The sequence below is a fragment of the Dryobates pubescens genome, chromosome 13 (genome assembly GCF_014839835.1).
Source record: "Dryobates pubescens isolate bDryPub1 chromosome 13, bDryPub1.pri, whole genome shotgun sequence".
NCBI classification, from domain to species: Eukaryota; Metazoa; Chordata; class Aves; order Piciformes; family Picidae; genus Dryobates; species Dryobates pubescens.
Window position 1 is genome coordinate 11,533,941 of NC_071624.1, and position 15,816 is coordinate 11,549,756.

General features: G+C 42.0%; 1 protein-coding gene across 1 annotated transcript; it reads left to right on the forward strand.

Moving 5' to 3' along the window:
- The first annotated feature begins 3,171 nt into the window (after positions 1–3,171).
- LOC104302963 (cytochrome P450 2J5) lies at positions 3,172–15,719 on the forward strand. The gene is made up of 9 exons (XM_009903521.2): positions 3,172–3,342; positions 4,457–4,619; positions 5,475–5,624; positions 7,513–7,673; positions 10,402–10,575; positions 10,799–10,940; positions 11,661–11,848; positions 12,671–12,812; positions 15,541–15,719. Exons 1-9 carry the CDS (start codon positions 3,172–3,174, stop codon positions 15,717–15,719), a joined length of 1,470 nt encoding a protein of 489 aa, XP_009901823.2.
- The last annotated feature ends 97 nt before the right edge of the window (positions 15,720–15,816 follow it).

The following is a 15,816-nucleotide window of genomic DNA, read 5'->3' on the forward strand; positions in this document are numbered from 1 at the left end:
GGCCCAGAGAGACAATGCAAGTTCCTGAGAGTCAGAGGCAAGCTAAGACCAGATCTGGGAAAAGAATTTGAAGCTCCCAAGTCTCATTCCAATACTTTATCTATGCAGCCTTAACAGCTTATTAATCTTCAGGTCCCAACAACACAGATGACAGCAGGAGGCCAAAACCTGTCTGGCTCATTCATAATGTATGTAAGCAAAGCTTTCTTTTCCTGAGCTGAACAGAAACAGAGCATAGGAACTTCCTTTGCTCACATTTCCCAGTCTCATGTTCACTCTAGGTCTGTGCTCTAAGCAGCACTCTCCCTCTCTCAGCGCTTGCCTGGACATACTGTGTATGTGTAATGTTGTTCCCACAGAGAAATTCTGACACCACCAAGCAATTAACAGCTCCTGTTATGAAGCTCTTGAGAGACCATAGGGTGCAAGGGATGAAGGAAGGCTAAGCTGAGAACTCCAAATTAGTGTCTCCACTAAAAAGAAAAAAATAATCTGCTTAGCAATTGTCTGCTCTGTTTAGTTTGACATCAAGCCAGTCAGCAAGCAAACACCGTGGTGGCAAGCAATATGTGCACAGCATGCAACCAGTCAGTTTTTTCTAGTACACACTGAGCCTGTCTCTGCAGCAGGGAAAATCCAAGCCCTGGTATTTATGGCATAACAGATGACACATCTCAGGCAGAGGTGTAATCAGGAACCCTTTCCACAGCCACTATGCCACACCGACTGTTTGCTTACCTCACACCTTTCTGAAGATGCTGCTGTTTCCCTGTCCTCTGCAACTGTTGCATTTTCTTCCCACTCCTATGGCCTGAAACCTTCATTACAAAAGCAGATTTCCTCATCTGTTCGAAGCAACTAAACTCAACATCTGTCATCCTGACTGGTGAGCTCTTGTAATAGAATTTGTGTCAGAGGACAGCAAGGAAGATTTATGTGGAGAGCTACTGCTCACATGCACTGGCAATATTAAAATAAGGAATAGTGAAGTCTTCTAAAACACTTTCCTTGCTTTTCCCTTCCTTGTAAGCTTCAGCCTAAGCTTTTCTGAAATAACTTTGCCTCACCATACTTCAGCACACCCACAGCAATCAGCAGCAGGAAAACAATTGCCCACAGTGTCCAAAAGGCCACACTCAGACTAAGTCTCTCGTTGCGGGGAGCCTTGCTCCAAAGGACCCAGTTTGACCCTGCACAAAGGTCTAAGAGAGCAGAAGGACAGGGTCACTGCAAAAGCAGCAAGGTCAGTCACAGGGGATACACTACAACACAGGTTCTCAAACATTGGAACAGACTGTCCAGGAAGGTGGTTGAATCACCAGCCCTGGAGCTGTTTAGAAGATGTAGAGCTGTGGTGCTAAGGGACACCATTTAGCACCTGACTTGGTAGAGTTAATAATGGCTGGACTCAGTGATCTTAGAGGGCTTTTCCAACCAAAACAATTCCATGATTCTATGCTTGAAGAACTCACTCCTGTGAATTCCCTTGCTGAAGACCATGGGTACCATTAAACCTTTTTTATTTCAGGATCATAATACACATCAGTAACCCTGAGATTGCTGAGAAGTTTTGAGCTGGAAACTGCAGGCTAGAAAGTTCAGCAAGCCTGCTCGGCGAGAAACCACGATAGCGTTTTAAAGCAGGCAACTTGTACAATTGCATGGAGTCCCTTAATCTCCTACACTTCCTTGAAGACACATTGTAACATTCATTGAGTACAGTGGATTTTTCAACAATTTGATCAAGAAATGTATCAGCTAATTAAAAAAAGCAAAGAAAAAACCCCACAAACAACCCACACCAAACTATACGAAATAAAGCTTCATGCAGAGATCCACAGGGCACCAAATAATCAAGCAATAAAGCAAGCTGGTTCACAGCCACAGTGCAAGGGATGTAAACTGCTGTAGCTAAGGCTTGGGTTCAGCTAAAAAAGAATAAATCATATTTAGGACCATATTTGGTACCATAGATGTTAAAATGACTGAACCTGGGAAATCTCACATACCTTTGAGGGGCAAACATTTTCTTTCCTTTGGCTCCTAAATTCCAAACGAGATCATTCCTGACAATTCACTTAGCGGACAGAGGCATCCTTCAGTCACCTCCATCCATCTCATTACTGCAGCTTGCTTTGGCACTTCTAAATCAGCAAGATCTCCAATGTCTACATTGCCTAGGGGCTGAAAAAGCAAGGAGTGTAAGTAGCTTTATGAGAAAACAAATTTTGCCATCCCCAGCAGCGGAGAAAATGGAAGAGGAGGTCTGAAAACCTTTCCTAAATGAATGATAACAATAAAATATAGAATAGAATAGAATAGAATAGAATAGAATAGAATAGAATAGAATAGAATAGAATAGAATAGAATAGAACAAACCAGGTTGGAAGAGACCTTCAAGATCATCCTGTCCAACCCATCATCCAACACCACCCAACCAACTAAACCATGCAACCAAGCACCCTATCAAGTCTCCTCCTGAACACCTCCAGTGATGGTGACTCCACCACCTCCTCGGGCAGCCCATTCCAATGGGCAATCACTCTCTCTGTGTAAAACTTCCTCCTAACCTCCAGCCTAAACCTCCCCTGGTGCAGCCTGAGACTGTGTCCTCTTGTTCTGGTACTGGCCGCCTGGGAGAAGAGACCAACCACTACCTGTCTACAACCTCCCTTCAGGTAGTTGTAGAGAGCAATAAGGTCACCCCTGAGGCTTCTCTTCTCCAGGCTAAGCAACCCCAGCTCCCTCAGTCTCTCCTCGTAGGGCTTGTGTTCCAAGGCCCTCACCAACTTTGTTGCCCTTCTCTGGACACGCTCCAGCAAGTCAACATCCCTCCTAAACTGAGGGGCCCAGAACTGGACCAGTATGAAGACTAAGAAGGAAACAAATATTTAAGTGGAGGGGGGGGAAAAAAGATCCCAATTACAGAGGAGAAAAGAGAATAGGTGTGGCTTGGCTAACAGCAAGGGATCACATAGCTCAGTTTTCTAAGGACTTCAGCTTGGGAAAATTGTAGATTGGCAGAGACAGAGAGATGGCTAAAGCAGACACACAATCTTTAGAATGAGTTTGACTTCAATAGAAGCAAACTCCTCTGCACAGCTCTGACCTTTCAGAAGTCATATGCCAAAAAAAAATACACCCCAGACCTGTAGAAGCTAAACTTTTGATATGTTGTGGATTGCTGAGTGTCTTGTAGCTCTAGCAGTATGTCTCCTGATTTTCCAGTTCCTGAAGCTGCAATGGATCCGTACCCAGCTCCCTCCAGGACCAGTTCCTCTCCCCATCATTGGAAATTTGTGGCTTCTGGACTTCAAACTTCGCCGAGAAACTCTCACTAAGGTATTTCTTTATCCTTGTGGCTGAAAATCAGTCTGGATGTATTTTATCTGAAGCTGTACATTGCACAGGAACAGCCTAAACTTGGAATTATTGCTTTTAGCATCAAACTAGATAATCAGCCCATTTCAAATAATCCAGGGACCTTGCATTATGAAAAACACTTCTGAGAAATGAACTGCCTTGCTCCTTGCTGTTTTCTTTCTCTTTTGGATACAGTAACATCCTGCATAACACTATCACATGCACTGTCAATATTATGATACTCCACTGACAGTTTCACTCTCCACTTCTGTGTTGGTGGCTAGCCCTATACCTCCTATGCCTGACATCTCCAGGCCACAAGGGGAGCAATCTCTATCAGAAGACTGAACATATAGTCTAAACCGACTCTGGGTTTTGTTCTTATTTGTGCAGCAACAAGATTTATTGCTTTCAGTGAAGAAATTATTACTAAACCAGAGCAGGGAATATTGATTGCTGTTATGTTCACAACATGATTCCCTTACAAACCAATTAAAACTATTAAAGACAATTAAAACAGTTTTAAGCAAGTTTCTTAAAGGAAAATCTCCACATGACCTGAGGAAAGACAGTAGAGAAGAATAAAAATCATATAAAAAAGGGAAGGGCATTTCTTTGCTTTCTTCAGTAGAGGCAAGAAAATGTGATAATATTGGTTAATTCATAATTAAAAACCAAACAAACAACAACAAAAAACCCCACAACCACCAAACCAAACAGAAAAGCTCTGGGGTTTTGCCTGCATTCATTCCTTCTTGACTCTGAGCTCACAGAGCAGATCTCTATTTCTCCTTGTGTGAAATTTTCAGAGGTGGTCTTCTTAGAGGTGCCTTTAGTATCTATTCCATAAAGTGTTATCACCTTCTGTTCCCAAAGCACTTTGCAACACAAGTATCAGTCAGGGTTGGAAGGGACCACGAGGATCATCTAGTTCCAGGCTAGATGTTACAAGGCTAGATGTTTTTGAAACCTGTAATCCATTTGGATGTTGGCAAACAGGTTTAGTTATAACTACAGAAAACTCTTTAAATTAGTATTTAAGTGAATGCATTCCTGGGTTTACATTTATAATTTGCTGTCATTAACTCCTCAGTTAACCAACATCTATGGCAATGTCTTCACGTTGTGGATGGGACAGACACCTGTGGTTGTACTCAATGGATACAGAGCAGTAAAAGATGGCATTGTCACCCATTCAGAGGAAGTTTCTGGAAGACCTCTCACCCCATTCTACAGGGATATGATGGGTGAGAAAGGTACAAGATGTAACAATACTGAAACATGAATAAGGCAATAAAGAAGAAAGAGGCTTTCCTATATATGACACACGCATGGGGTACTGCTACACAAGTATGTAACTGGGCTTACTCAGCAAAAGGGTTCCATGCATAGAATAGAATAGACCAGACCAGACCAGGTTGGAAAAGATCTTTGAGATCATCAAGTCCAACCTATCATCCAACACTATCTAATCAACTAAACCATGGCACCAAGTGCCCCATCCAGTCTCTTTTTAAACACCTCCAGTGATGGTGACTCCACCACCTCCCTGGGCAGCCCATTCCAAGGGCAAATCACTCTTTCTGTGAAGAATTTCTTCCTAGCATCCAGCCTAAACCTCCCCTGGTGCAGCTTGAGACATGTTAAGAAAAGCAAACCCCAAAACTTTCTCCTCTTACAAAGCATGCTATTGACTTTTCCTTCTTCTTTTAAGTAGATTTAAAGGAATATATTCCTAGAGGAGTTGCCCTTCAGTTGTATCACTTTAAAACAGTACAAGTAAAACATTTAAAACATATACAATTAAAACATGTACATGTTCAAGATGTAGATCTGGATGTACAACATCTAGATGTTCAGGGCATCTACACACAACTCTGGCTTGTCCTTACCAAAACCTGCCAAAACTCAGCGTCCAGGGCCACATTTCTAAGCAGCTGTAGAGCTAGGAATCATAATAATAATCTATGTCAGAGACCAAAAGTCAGTATCTGAAATCTAGGCATATTCCTTTTTTATTGAAATATATCCTAATCTAAATCAAATTTTGCCCCCTGCAGTAAAATGATTTCCCTTCTCAGTAACAAAATACATGTTGCTGTGTTCTTCAGGGATTTTTCTGACAAGTGGGCACACATGGAAGCAACAGAGACGCTTCGGCATGACAGTGATAAGAAGCCTGGCACTCGGTAAGAACAATTTGGAGCATCAAATTCAAACAGAAGCCTGTCACCTTGTGAAGATCTTTGCAGACACAAAAGGTAAATTCACTAGAAGAATAACACTTGAAAGGTTTTTTTCCTGAAATGCAGTTGATTAGGGAAGAAAAAGCTTCCCAACACATTTTACCAAGCAATATAGATATTTTCTGTATTAGTGGAACATTTACTGGCTTCTTAATTGCATTCTTTGCAAAAAAAAAAATGTTTTGTCTGCAAAGTGGCCAATACAAAAATTGTTGTGTTTTATTTTTAATAAGGATAGCACAAAAAATTTTCATTATCAACAGTCTTGGGGACAGCTGGTAACAATTCTTACATTCAAGGAGTATAAGAGAAACCCTACGTTCCTCTCCATAAAATACACAACTTGTGACCTGCTGCAAGTCATTCTAGGACAGCAGGCCTTTAGGATTTGGCAAAGAACGAACCCCAACACAAGGAATGCATCATTCAGTTGTCCAATAAACTTCTTTTTGAGGTTTGGATGAAATAGAAACCAGCAGAATTTTAGCAAGATGCCAAAACAAAGCAATTAAATATAAATATTCTGACCAGCCAAATCCCTCACCCACATCGTGTTCCACACTGATGGGAGAACAGAAAGGAGTTGCCTCAGGTCTCTCTCCAGCTCTCCTTGCGCTTCTCACAGCAAAATGGCCCTTCTCTCCTCTGGCAGCAACATACTCACAGGCCTTTAAAATACAAGACAAACCAACCACCAACTCTAAATCCCCACACAGCCCAAATCTTTGCCTTCCATGCATGCAACCCTTCCTCAGTTTAAAACTCGGTAATTGTAGTTATGCTTTCCAAGAAGACCTACAAATCTTGGACTAAAGTCAGGATGTATAATCCACCATTTTCCACAGCAGTATATTTCCCGGGTTGTCCTTGACATTGAAATGTGTACTTAATTTTTTCTAGATTTAGCCTCTGTTCACTTTAACCATTTTTAAAGAGAACCATTTTCCATCCTGCAAAATAAGCACTGTGGGAGTTGTGTCTTTTCTGTCTGTGGGGGAAAAAGAAATTATCTATATAGCTGAATTGTTAAGATGTACTTGAAAATCAAAAGGAGACATGTCATTTCAACATGTCTAAGAAATTGAAATTTTAGGGTGTGGGGTTTTCTTTCTGGTTAGAGGCAAGGAAGAGTTTCTTTTGGTTCTTAATTGCCAAACCTGGTTTGGAGCACAAACCCTATGAGGAGATGCTGAGGAAGCTGGCGTTGCTTAGCCTGGAGAAAAGGAGGCTCAGGGCAGACCTTATTGCTCTCCACAACTACCTAAGGAGAGGTTGTAGACAGGTGGGGGTTGGTCTCTTCTCCCAGGCAAGCACCAACAGAACAAGAGGACACAGTCTCAAGCTGTGACAGTGGAGGTTTAGGCTGGATGGTAGGAAGAAGTTCTTCATAGAAGGAGAGATTGGCCATTGGAATGGGCTGCCCAGGGAGGTGGTGGAGTCACCATCACTGGAGGTGTTTAGGAAGAGACTAGATGGGGAGCTTGGTGCCATGGTTTAGTTGATTAGGTAGTGTTGGATGATAGGTTGGACTCTATGATCTCAAAGGTCTCTTCCAACCTGGTTCGTTCATTCTATTCTATTCTATTCTATTCTAATTAGCTGCTTATGTTTTCACACAACCATGGAGCACAAGTCAGAGAAGGCAAAAGAGACCTAAGGTTTTTCTCTTCAAAACCAATAATTGCTGTATTTTACAAGAGTAAAAAGTAGATTGAAAACACAGATTCCATGCACATAGAATCCAGCCAGGTAATTTGTATTAGAGTTTACTCGTGTTAAGCGTATCTGCTGCTCTAATCTAACACACTCTGAACTACTATGACTTCTAGCCTTAAAAAACACACCTTCCTCTTAATTTTTCTCAGTCTATTCAGAATATTCATGGCACCTCCTATATTCACAGGCAAACCTTTCAACCCCCACACTTCCATTGTCCATGCCATCGCAAATATAATCTGTGCTGTAGTTTTCGGTCACCGGTTCCCCAGCGATGATGAATCTTTCAACAAGCTGATCAAAGCCATTTATTTTGTGATCTACTTTCAAGCTACCATCTGGGGCAGGGTAAGAATCTGATTTTTTTCTTGTTCATATTCCCTAAAACTCATTTGTGCTTCACAAATTACAACGAGCAAGTTAAGTTAGTGATGATTATTCCAAGCATTCCATGTCATTACTCTGTGAGCCAATGCAGTAAGAAATACTTACCCTGCACATCTCATTATTGCTTGTATTCTTTCCTTATGTCAGTAAATGGTGTGTCCTACAATTTAAATTCTGTCAACAACATTTGGGGGTGCATAAGCCCTACGAGGAGAGGCTGAGGGAGCTGGGGTTGCTTAGCCTGGAGAAGAGGAGACTCAGGGGTGACCTTATTACTCTCTACAACTACCTAAAGGGAGGTTGTAGACAGACAGATGTTGGTCTCTTCTCCCAGGCAAGCAGTACCAGAACAAGAGGACACAGTCTCAGGCTGCGCCAGGGGAGGTTCAGGCTGGATGTTAGAAAAAAGTTCTATACAGAAAGAGTGATTGCACATTGGAATGGGCTGCCTGGGGAGGTGGTGGAGTCGCCATCACTGGAGGTTTTTAGGAGAAGACTTGACGGGGTGCTTGGTGCCGTGGGTTAGTTGTTTGGGCGGTGTTGGATTGGTTGATGGGTTGGACGCGATGATCTTGAAGGTCTCTTCCAACCTGGTTTATTCTATGTATTCTATGTATTCTATGTATTAGAAGGGCTGTGGTTACTAGGGTGAGAGAGGTTATCCCTCCCCTCCACTCTGCCCTGGTGAGGTTCTGTGTCTGGTTCTGGGCCCCTCAGTTCAAGAAGGACCTCAGAGAACTGCCTGAAAGAGTCAGGCACAGAGCCACAAAAAAGATTAAGGAAGGGGAACATCTTCCTTACAAAGAGGGACTGAGGGAGCTGAGGCTCTTCAGCTTGGAGAAATGGAGAGTGAGAGGTGACCTCATTAATGTTTATAAATAAGTAAAGGCTGAGTGCCAAGAGGATGGAGCCAGGCTCTTCTCACTGATGCCCAATGACAGGACAAGGGGCAATGGGTGGAAGATGAGGCATAGGAAGTTCCATGGAAACAGAAGGAAAAAAATTCTCACTGTGAGGGTGACAGAACACTGGAACAGGCTGCCCAGGGGAGTTGTGGAGTCTCCCTCTCTGGAGATATTCAAGACCCACCTGGATGCATTCCTGTGTGACCTGGTATAGGTGATCCTGCTCCAGCAGGGGGGTTGGACTAGATGATCTTTTGAGGTCCCTTCCAGACCCTCACATTCTGTGATGACCTAGGGTTTTTCCACAGATTTCTGAAATATATAATGTATTTCCACTGAATAATCACTTGCAGGGCACTGTGTATACAAGATCCATAAACCCTAAAATGAAAGCAACTTTTAAAATTTAGTCTGCAGAGTACAGAAGTGCAATTCATAATGAAGCCTTCAAAGTCCTTTTCTTTTGACAAGCTATCTTACTTCTCATGCAGCTCAGATTATCACCAGCATCTGAGTTATTCTGAGCTTCCTATAAGATACAGGTGACAACTCCATCATATCTAGAAGAATGTTTTTAGGTCTTGAAAGCTGAACTATTGCTTGCATTGTCAATACTTCGGTGCACTGGCATTCTGTGACACCATCAGCTTCTCTAACACTTCCATGCAGAGATGCCTTTAAAATTATGAGTAAGAATAAAGGTTGAGAAAATCTCCTGCTTGAAAGCCAGATTCAGCCCTCACTCCAATTTACCCATTTGCAGAAGACTGTTGCATTACTAAGTATGCATTAAAACCCTAAAATATTATCATTCTCCTGTGATCTGATACCATGCATTGCACAGCGCTGACATTTCGGTCACCTGAAGAGGAGGAAGTCTGCTCTGGCTAATAGATTCCTAATCACAGGCCATAAATAAAACAAAGGTTCTGTCAGCAGTCCTGGAGACTGAAATTCATTCACTAAACACAAAATTCAAAGAAATGAGAGGGGGGGGAAAAAAATCCCTGAACAAATACACACACCAGTTTCTTCCTGGAGGAAAGCTTTGTAAGACTGAGAGGTCAAGTCAGCTGCCATGTCTTTTCAGTCTTCAACCCCTCTATTAAGCATACAAAGTGTGATTAGTAAATATTGACCTTCAACATGATTATAACTGTTTAGGTCTGCTCTGTATTACTAATAGCTCATTAATAAATATCAAGTCAGTTATCCTCAGAACTAGTTCACTTAGAGGGCCATGTTCATAATCTCTCTTAGAAAAGTAGAACAACTGACATTGGAAGGTACCTCTGCATCCACACTCAAAGCAGGCCAAATTAGATCAGGTTCTATAGGGACTGGTCTAGTCAAGTCTTCAAGTCTCCAAAAATGAAGATTTCACAGAGACTTTCTGCCAAACCCTCTCCCCAGTATTTAATCCCTCTCCTAGTAAAAATGAAATTATTTTTTAACAGTAAAAACAACACAAACAAAAAAGCCAAAACACACAAAAAAAACCAAAACCAAAACCAAGCAGAACTAAAACAAACCAACCCAAAACCCCACTGAACCCCACAGAGAAGAGAACAAGACAAAAGACAAGAAAAGACAAAAAACAAAGTAAATAAATAACTAACTTTTTCTCACATCTGGCCAGAATTTCCCCTGTTCTGACTTGTGCCTACTGTCTCTCATTCTCAGTAGGGGCCCATGTGTTGCAGTGCCTTAAAGTTATCAGGAAGTCAGAACTGGTTCTCAATTTCAAGGAGCTCATTGTTCTTCCTTTTTGTTTAAAATCACAGATGTATGATGCTTTCCCATCACTTATGCACCATCTCCCAGGACCTCATCAGAAAGTGTTTGCATACAATGACTTCATGCACAATTTAGTCATGAAGGAGGTCCAGACTCATGAAAGAAAGAACACAGATGATCCACAAGATCTCATTGACTTCTACCTGGCTCAAATAACAAAAGTAAGTATATGCTTACCACACTGTCGCCTCCTTGGCCTCAGTGCCTACCACAAACACTTGCTGTTCAAGAACTGACATATGCATACTTCATTTGTTTAGCACTGAAGATTTTTGTCCTGGTGGGCAGCTCACTGTTTTCACCAAACGATGACAATTTCTACCTGACTGATGAAATGTCTCAAATTATTCCTCTCATAGTCTTCTTGTGACTATAACCCTACAGACCAAAGATGATCCTACTTCTACATTTAATAAAGACAACATGGTTCAGACTGTGGTTGATCTCTTGCTGGGAGGGACAGAAACGACAAGTACCACCCTTCTCTGGGCACTGCTGTATATGGTACAACACCCAGAAATACAAGGTGAGCTAAAGCATTATCAGAGAGAACCACATTCAACATTGCATCATAACTGGGGCTTGGACTGGATGATCTTTTGAGGTCCCTTCCAGTCCCTAACATTCTGCAGTTCTGTCTGTGATTCTGTAATGAATATCACCAAAGTGTAAGTATTGAGTAAGCATTGCCTCAGCCACTTGCAATACATCAAAGCAGCCCTTAAGAATTACTATGAATGGTGGTATATCAACAATTGAGATCTAGAAAATGAAAGCCTAATAAATGACACCAACATGTGCTTCCCCACCAGTTCACTAAGAAGCTACACTAACAGAAATGAGGAGCACCCACTGTTTTATCTCACTGGAAAGAGATGGCAAGGACAGAACAACAAACTGAAGACATTTCATATGCAGCCTAGATTCTTCCTAACCTTCAAAGAGGAAAAGCTTTAAAGAGATACCTGGTCTGATGTGTATTTATGTAGTTATAAACACAACAGGAGTTACAATAGTCATTTCAAATTTTAATCTTTTTATCTTAAATGAGAGACCACCTTGTGCTTTGGGGACATGCTCTTTTTTGATCAACCACAACCAGCACAGCAGTCAAACCACACACCAAGGTGTTTCATAGAAGCATCAGGTTTTTTCATTAACCCAGTCCTAGGGTCCTACTCATACAAAAATCTGCTGAATAATGGGGGGGTGGGGGGGAAGTTAAACTATTTTCATTTTTCTGCAGAAAAGGTTCAAAGAGAGATAGAGGCTGTTCTGGAACCCTCCCATCTCATCAGCTATGAAGACCGCAAACATCTGCCGTACACAAACGCTGTGATTCATGAGGCTTTGCGGTACAGCAATGTCACTTCTGTTGGGGTCCCTCGACAGTGTGTGAGGAACACAACTTTGCTGGGGTTTCACATTAAAAAGGTACAGAGTAGACCTCCATGCCTCTTAAAGCTTTGAGCTATTAATATTTAGTGTGTGATTCAGTGATTTGTATCACATTAGCTTCTACGGTTCCTAGCTTTGCATGGGACAGCAAGTCCCAGACACAAAGCAAAGCTGAGTGCTCTGAATCAGGGTTAAGTCTACAGTACCAGATGCAAAAGAAAGCTTGGGAAAGGTTAACAGCACAAGTAGCAAACAAACATAAGCAAAACTAGGTTTTATTCCTACCAGTCAAATAGGGAAGATGTCTGGGCATCAGTAGAACATGTTTTTTAAGTCATTATAAAGAAATGAGGTTTAGTGAATGTCAAGGCAGCTAACTTTCAAATGTAAAGGGACAGCTTAGAGCAGCCTATAGTCAGTCCTGACAAAACACACACACACACAAAAAGAACCCCCCCAACCCTACACACTTAAGATGATGGCAGCTTAGTACAGTGAGAGATCTGACAGTCACATCAGCATGGATAAACATCCCAAATGAATCGAAAGGTCCAGTGATGTGCACAACAATAAAAGGTGTTATGATTAGCCTGGTAAATGCATGAAACAATCCATGCTCCACTCTAGCTTAGACATGAAGATACTTCAGTAGTCCTGGCAGAAGATAACTTAGACAAAGGCAAATGTTTTGTGATGAACAGACGATACCAGGGTTTATTATGCCTGTGCACAGATAAAGAACAAATTGAATCCAAACACTGGGTTGCAGACATAGGATGGTATATTATCTATCAGAGAGAAGTCCAAAAACCAGAATCAGTCATACATGGAAAATACAACATCTGCTTCCTCTTGCAGGGCACACTCATATTGCCCAATCTGCACTCTGTTGTCTACGACTCTGAGCACTGGGAGACCCCATGGAAGTTCAACCCAAACCATTTCCTTGATTTGGATGGCAACTTTGTAAACAAAGATGCATTCTTACCCTTCTCAGCAGGTAATGCTCTGATACTGAATATTCCTGTTTGCTGTGTCTTGCAGCAAAGCTTTAAAAACCCATGTTTTCTAGGTTCTAAAACTTTTTAAACATGCTTTTATAAAAACATGATTGACACCAAGATTTAGTCAGGTGTTCTACTGCAAGAGCCACAAATATTGTCTTGCATTTTCTAGTGTTCATACAATCAAACAAAGGATTAGTAAAGATAAGAGACATAATGCTATCTCCTTGGTGTATGTATGGCATCTGAGCTCCTTAGTCCCTAGTGCATTAACTCCCATTAACACCCTTAAACCAGAAAATCAATTTATTCTCACCTTACAAACAGGGGATGCAAAGACAAAAGTGATTTCTCCTGACCCGTATCAGGAACAATGTGGCCAGCAGGAGCAGGGAGGTCATTCTGCCCCTGTACACTGCACTGGTTAGGCCACACCTTGAGTACTGTGTCCAGTTCTGGGCCCCTCAGTTTAGGAAAGATGCTGGAAGGTGTCCAGAGAAGGGCAACAAAGCTGGGGAGGGGTTTGGAACACAAGCCCTATGAGGAGAGGCTGAGGGAGCTGGCGTTGCTTAGCCTGCAGAAGAGGAGGCTCAGGGCAGACCTTATTGCTCTCTACAACTACCTGAAGGGAGGTTGTAGTCAGGTGGGGGTTGGTCTCTTCTCCCAGGCAACCAGCACCAGAACATGAGGACACAGTCTCAAGCTGCACCAGGGGAGGTTTAGGTTGAATGTTAGGAAGAAATTCTGCACAGAGACAGTGATTGCCCATTGGAATGGGCTGTCTGGGGAGGTAGTGGAGTCACCATCATTGGAGGTGTTTAGAAGGAGACTTGATAGGGTGCTTGGTTGCATGGTTTAGTTGATTAGATGGTGCTGGATGATAGGTTGGACAGGATGATCTTGAAGGTCTCTTCCAACCTGGTTCATTCTATTCTATTCTCAAAAGGATCTGTCAAAATCGGTGACACAGCAGGAAACCAAACCTCAGCCTCACAAATCCTAACAGTAGTAGTCTAGCACCAAGCTCTTTCTTAGCTCTGGAAAACTAGTAAAATCCAGTCTTTACAACAGAATATTCCTCAGTAACCAAAACAAATTTCTGACTTCTCAAAAGCATATCACAACGTGCAACCTACTTAGTTTACAAAGCAAACTGCAGCAATACAAAGACATGGGAGAGGAGAACGAAAACAAAAAGGTGAAAAGCACTCTAAAACATATATCCAAGAGCTTTTCTAGGCTGTTTCTCCAGTAAATAGAGTAAGAAAAGCAGCACAAAACAGGAAGCTGGCATCATTTACTGAGAATTAATATAACAAAATTAAACACTAAAAATACTAAGGGGGGGTTATGTTGCTGTGACACACTATACTACTCCCCATTTGCTGCAGACAAAAAGCAAATAGTGTACTAAATAATGTGCAAAGCAGTCAGATTAAACATAGTCATTTCAGATTTTTAAAACCCTTTGCCCAAATTGCCTGTAAATCTTAAAACTGTATTTGCAGAACAGGTACTCAAGCATCTTGCACCCTTTACTCACCAAACGTCCACTGGTTCGCATGTATCGAGAGAGACAGACTGAGAGAGTTGGGACTATTCAGTCTGGGGAGGAGAAGGCTCCAAAGAGACCTTATTATGGCTTTCCAGTATCTGAAGAGGGCCTACAAGAAAGCTGGGGAGGGCCTTTTTAGGATGACAAGGACTAGGAGAAATGGAGCAAAACTACAAGTGGGTAGATTTAGGTTGGATGTTAGGAAGAAGTTCTTCACCATGAGGGTGGTGAGGCACTGGAACAGGTTGCCCAGGGAGGTGGTAGAAGCCCCATCCCTGGAGTTTTTTAAGGCCAGGCTGGATGGGGCTTTGAGTAACCTGATCTAGTATGAGATGTCCCTGCCTATGACAAGGGGTTTAGAACTACATGATCCTTAGAGTCCCTTCCAACCCTGACAATTCTATGATTCTAAGACACTAATTTAGGCTACCATTTCAATCTGCCACAGGAATTGGTTTTTTAGCTTGCTTTGGTTGTTCTCTGTTTATATAACCTGAGCATTTATATATCCTGAATATAATATATTTCTCCATGTTTTAGTCTGGAATTTATAGATATCCTGCTAAACACTGTGAAAACAATGTGCCAAAATGAATCAGTGAGTCTGTCCAGCACTGCACATACCTCTTGCATTCCCTTGACTTACATATCTGCTCCTCAACAGTGTCACAAGACAGGCAGCAATAAGGACCTAATAGAGCCACCTTAACTTCTGTTGAAGAAAGCCTGATTACACCCTTCTACTTATCTTCAGAACTGCATCCCACAGTGCTCCAGTCCTCCCTCCTCAGCAACCAAAGATAAGAGACTGAAGTAAATGAAGCCTTTTAAAACCTGCCATAACTGAGAAGCCATTCATGGTTCTCACAGAGCAAGAAGAAAAAAAACATGGAAAAGGAGAATCTCATGTTCCAAGGAGAAAATAAAAACCAGAAGCTAACACACCAAACCCAAACAGTTGATATAATTAGAGATGGATAGTTTCCCCATTTCAAATAAATAAATAAATGTATGTTTCCTCTCACCTCCAAAGGCATCTTACAGAAGGACACAGGGAACAATTACCTTACATTAACAGAACTTACGAAACTCAGTAGAATTTTGCTTGAAGCTCTTTCTCAGAACCTAGGGGTTTTTTACAACTAACTCTTTCTCCCTTCCTTCTGCAGGGCACCGTGTGTGTTTGGGGGAACAGATGGCACGAGTTGAACTGTTCATCTTCTTCACCAACCTCCTTCGGGCATTCACCTTCCAGCTCCCCGAGGGAGTGAAGGAAATCAATTCTGAGTACATTTTGGGTGCAATACTGCAGCCACATCCATATAACCTCTGTGCCATTCCACGCTAGACTGCCACATGCCACAGTGCAGAGGGACTTCAAGCAGTCAGTAACTGCAGATACTTTAAAACCATATATGACTATCTCACTTGTATTCAACTGTAGG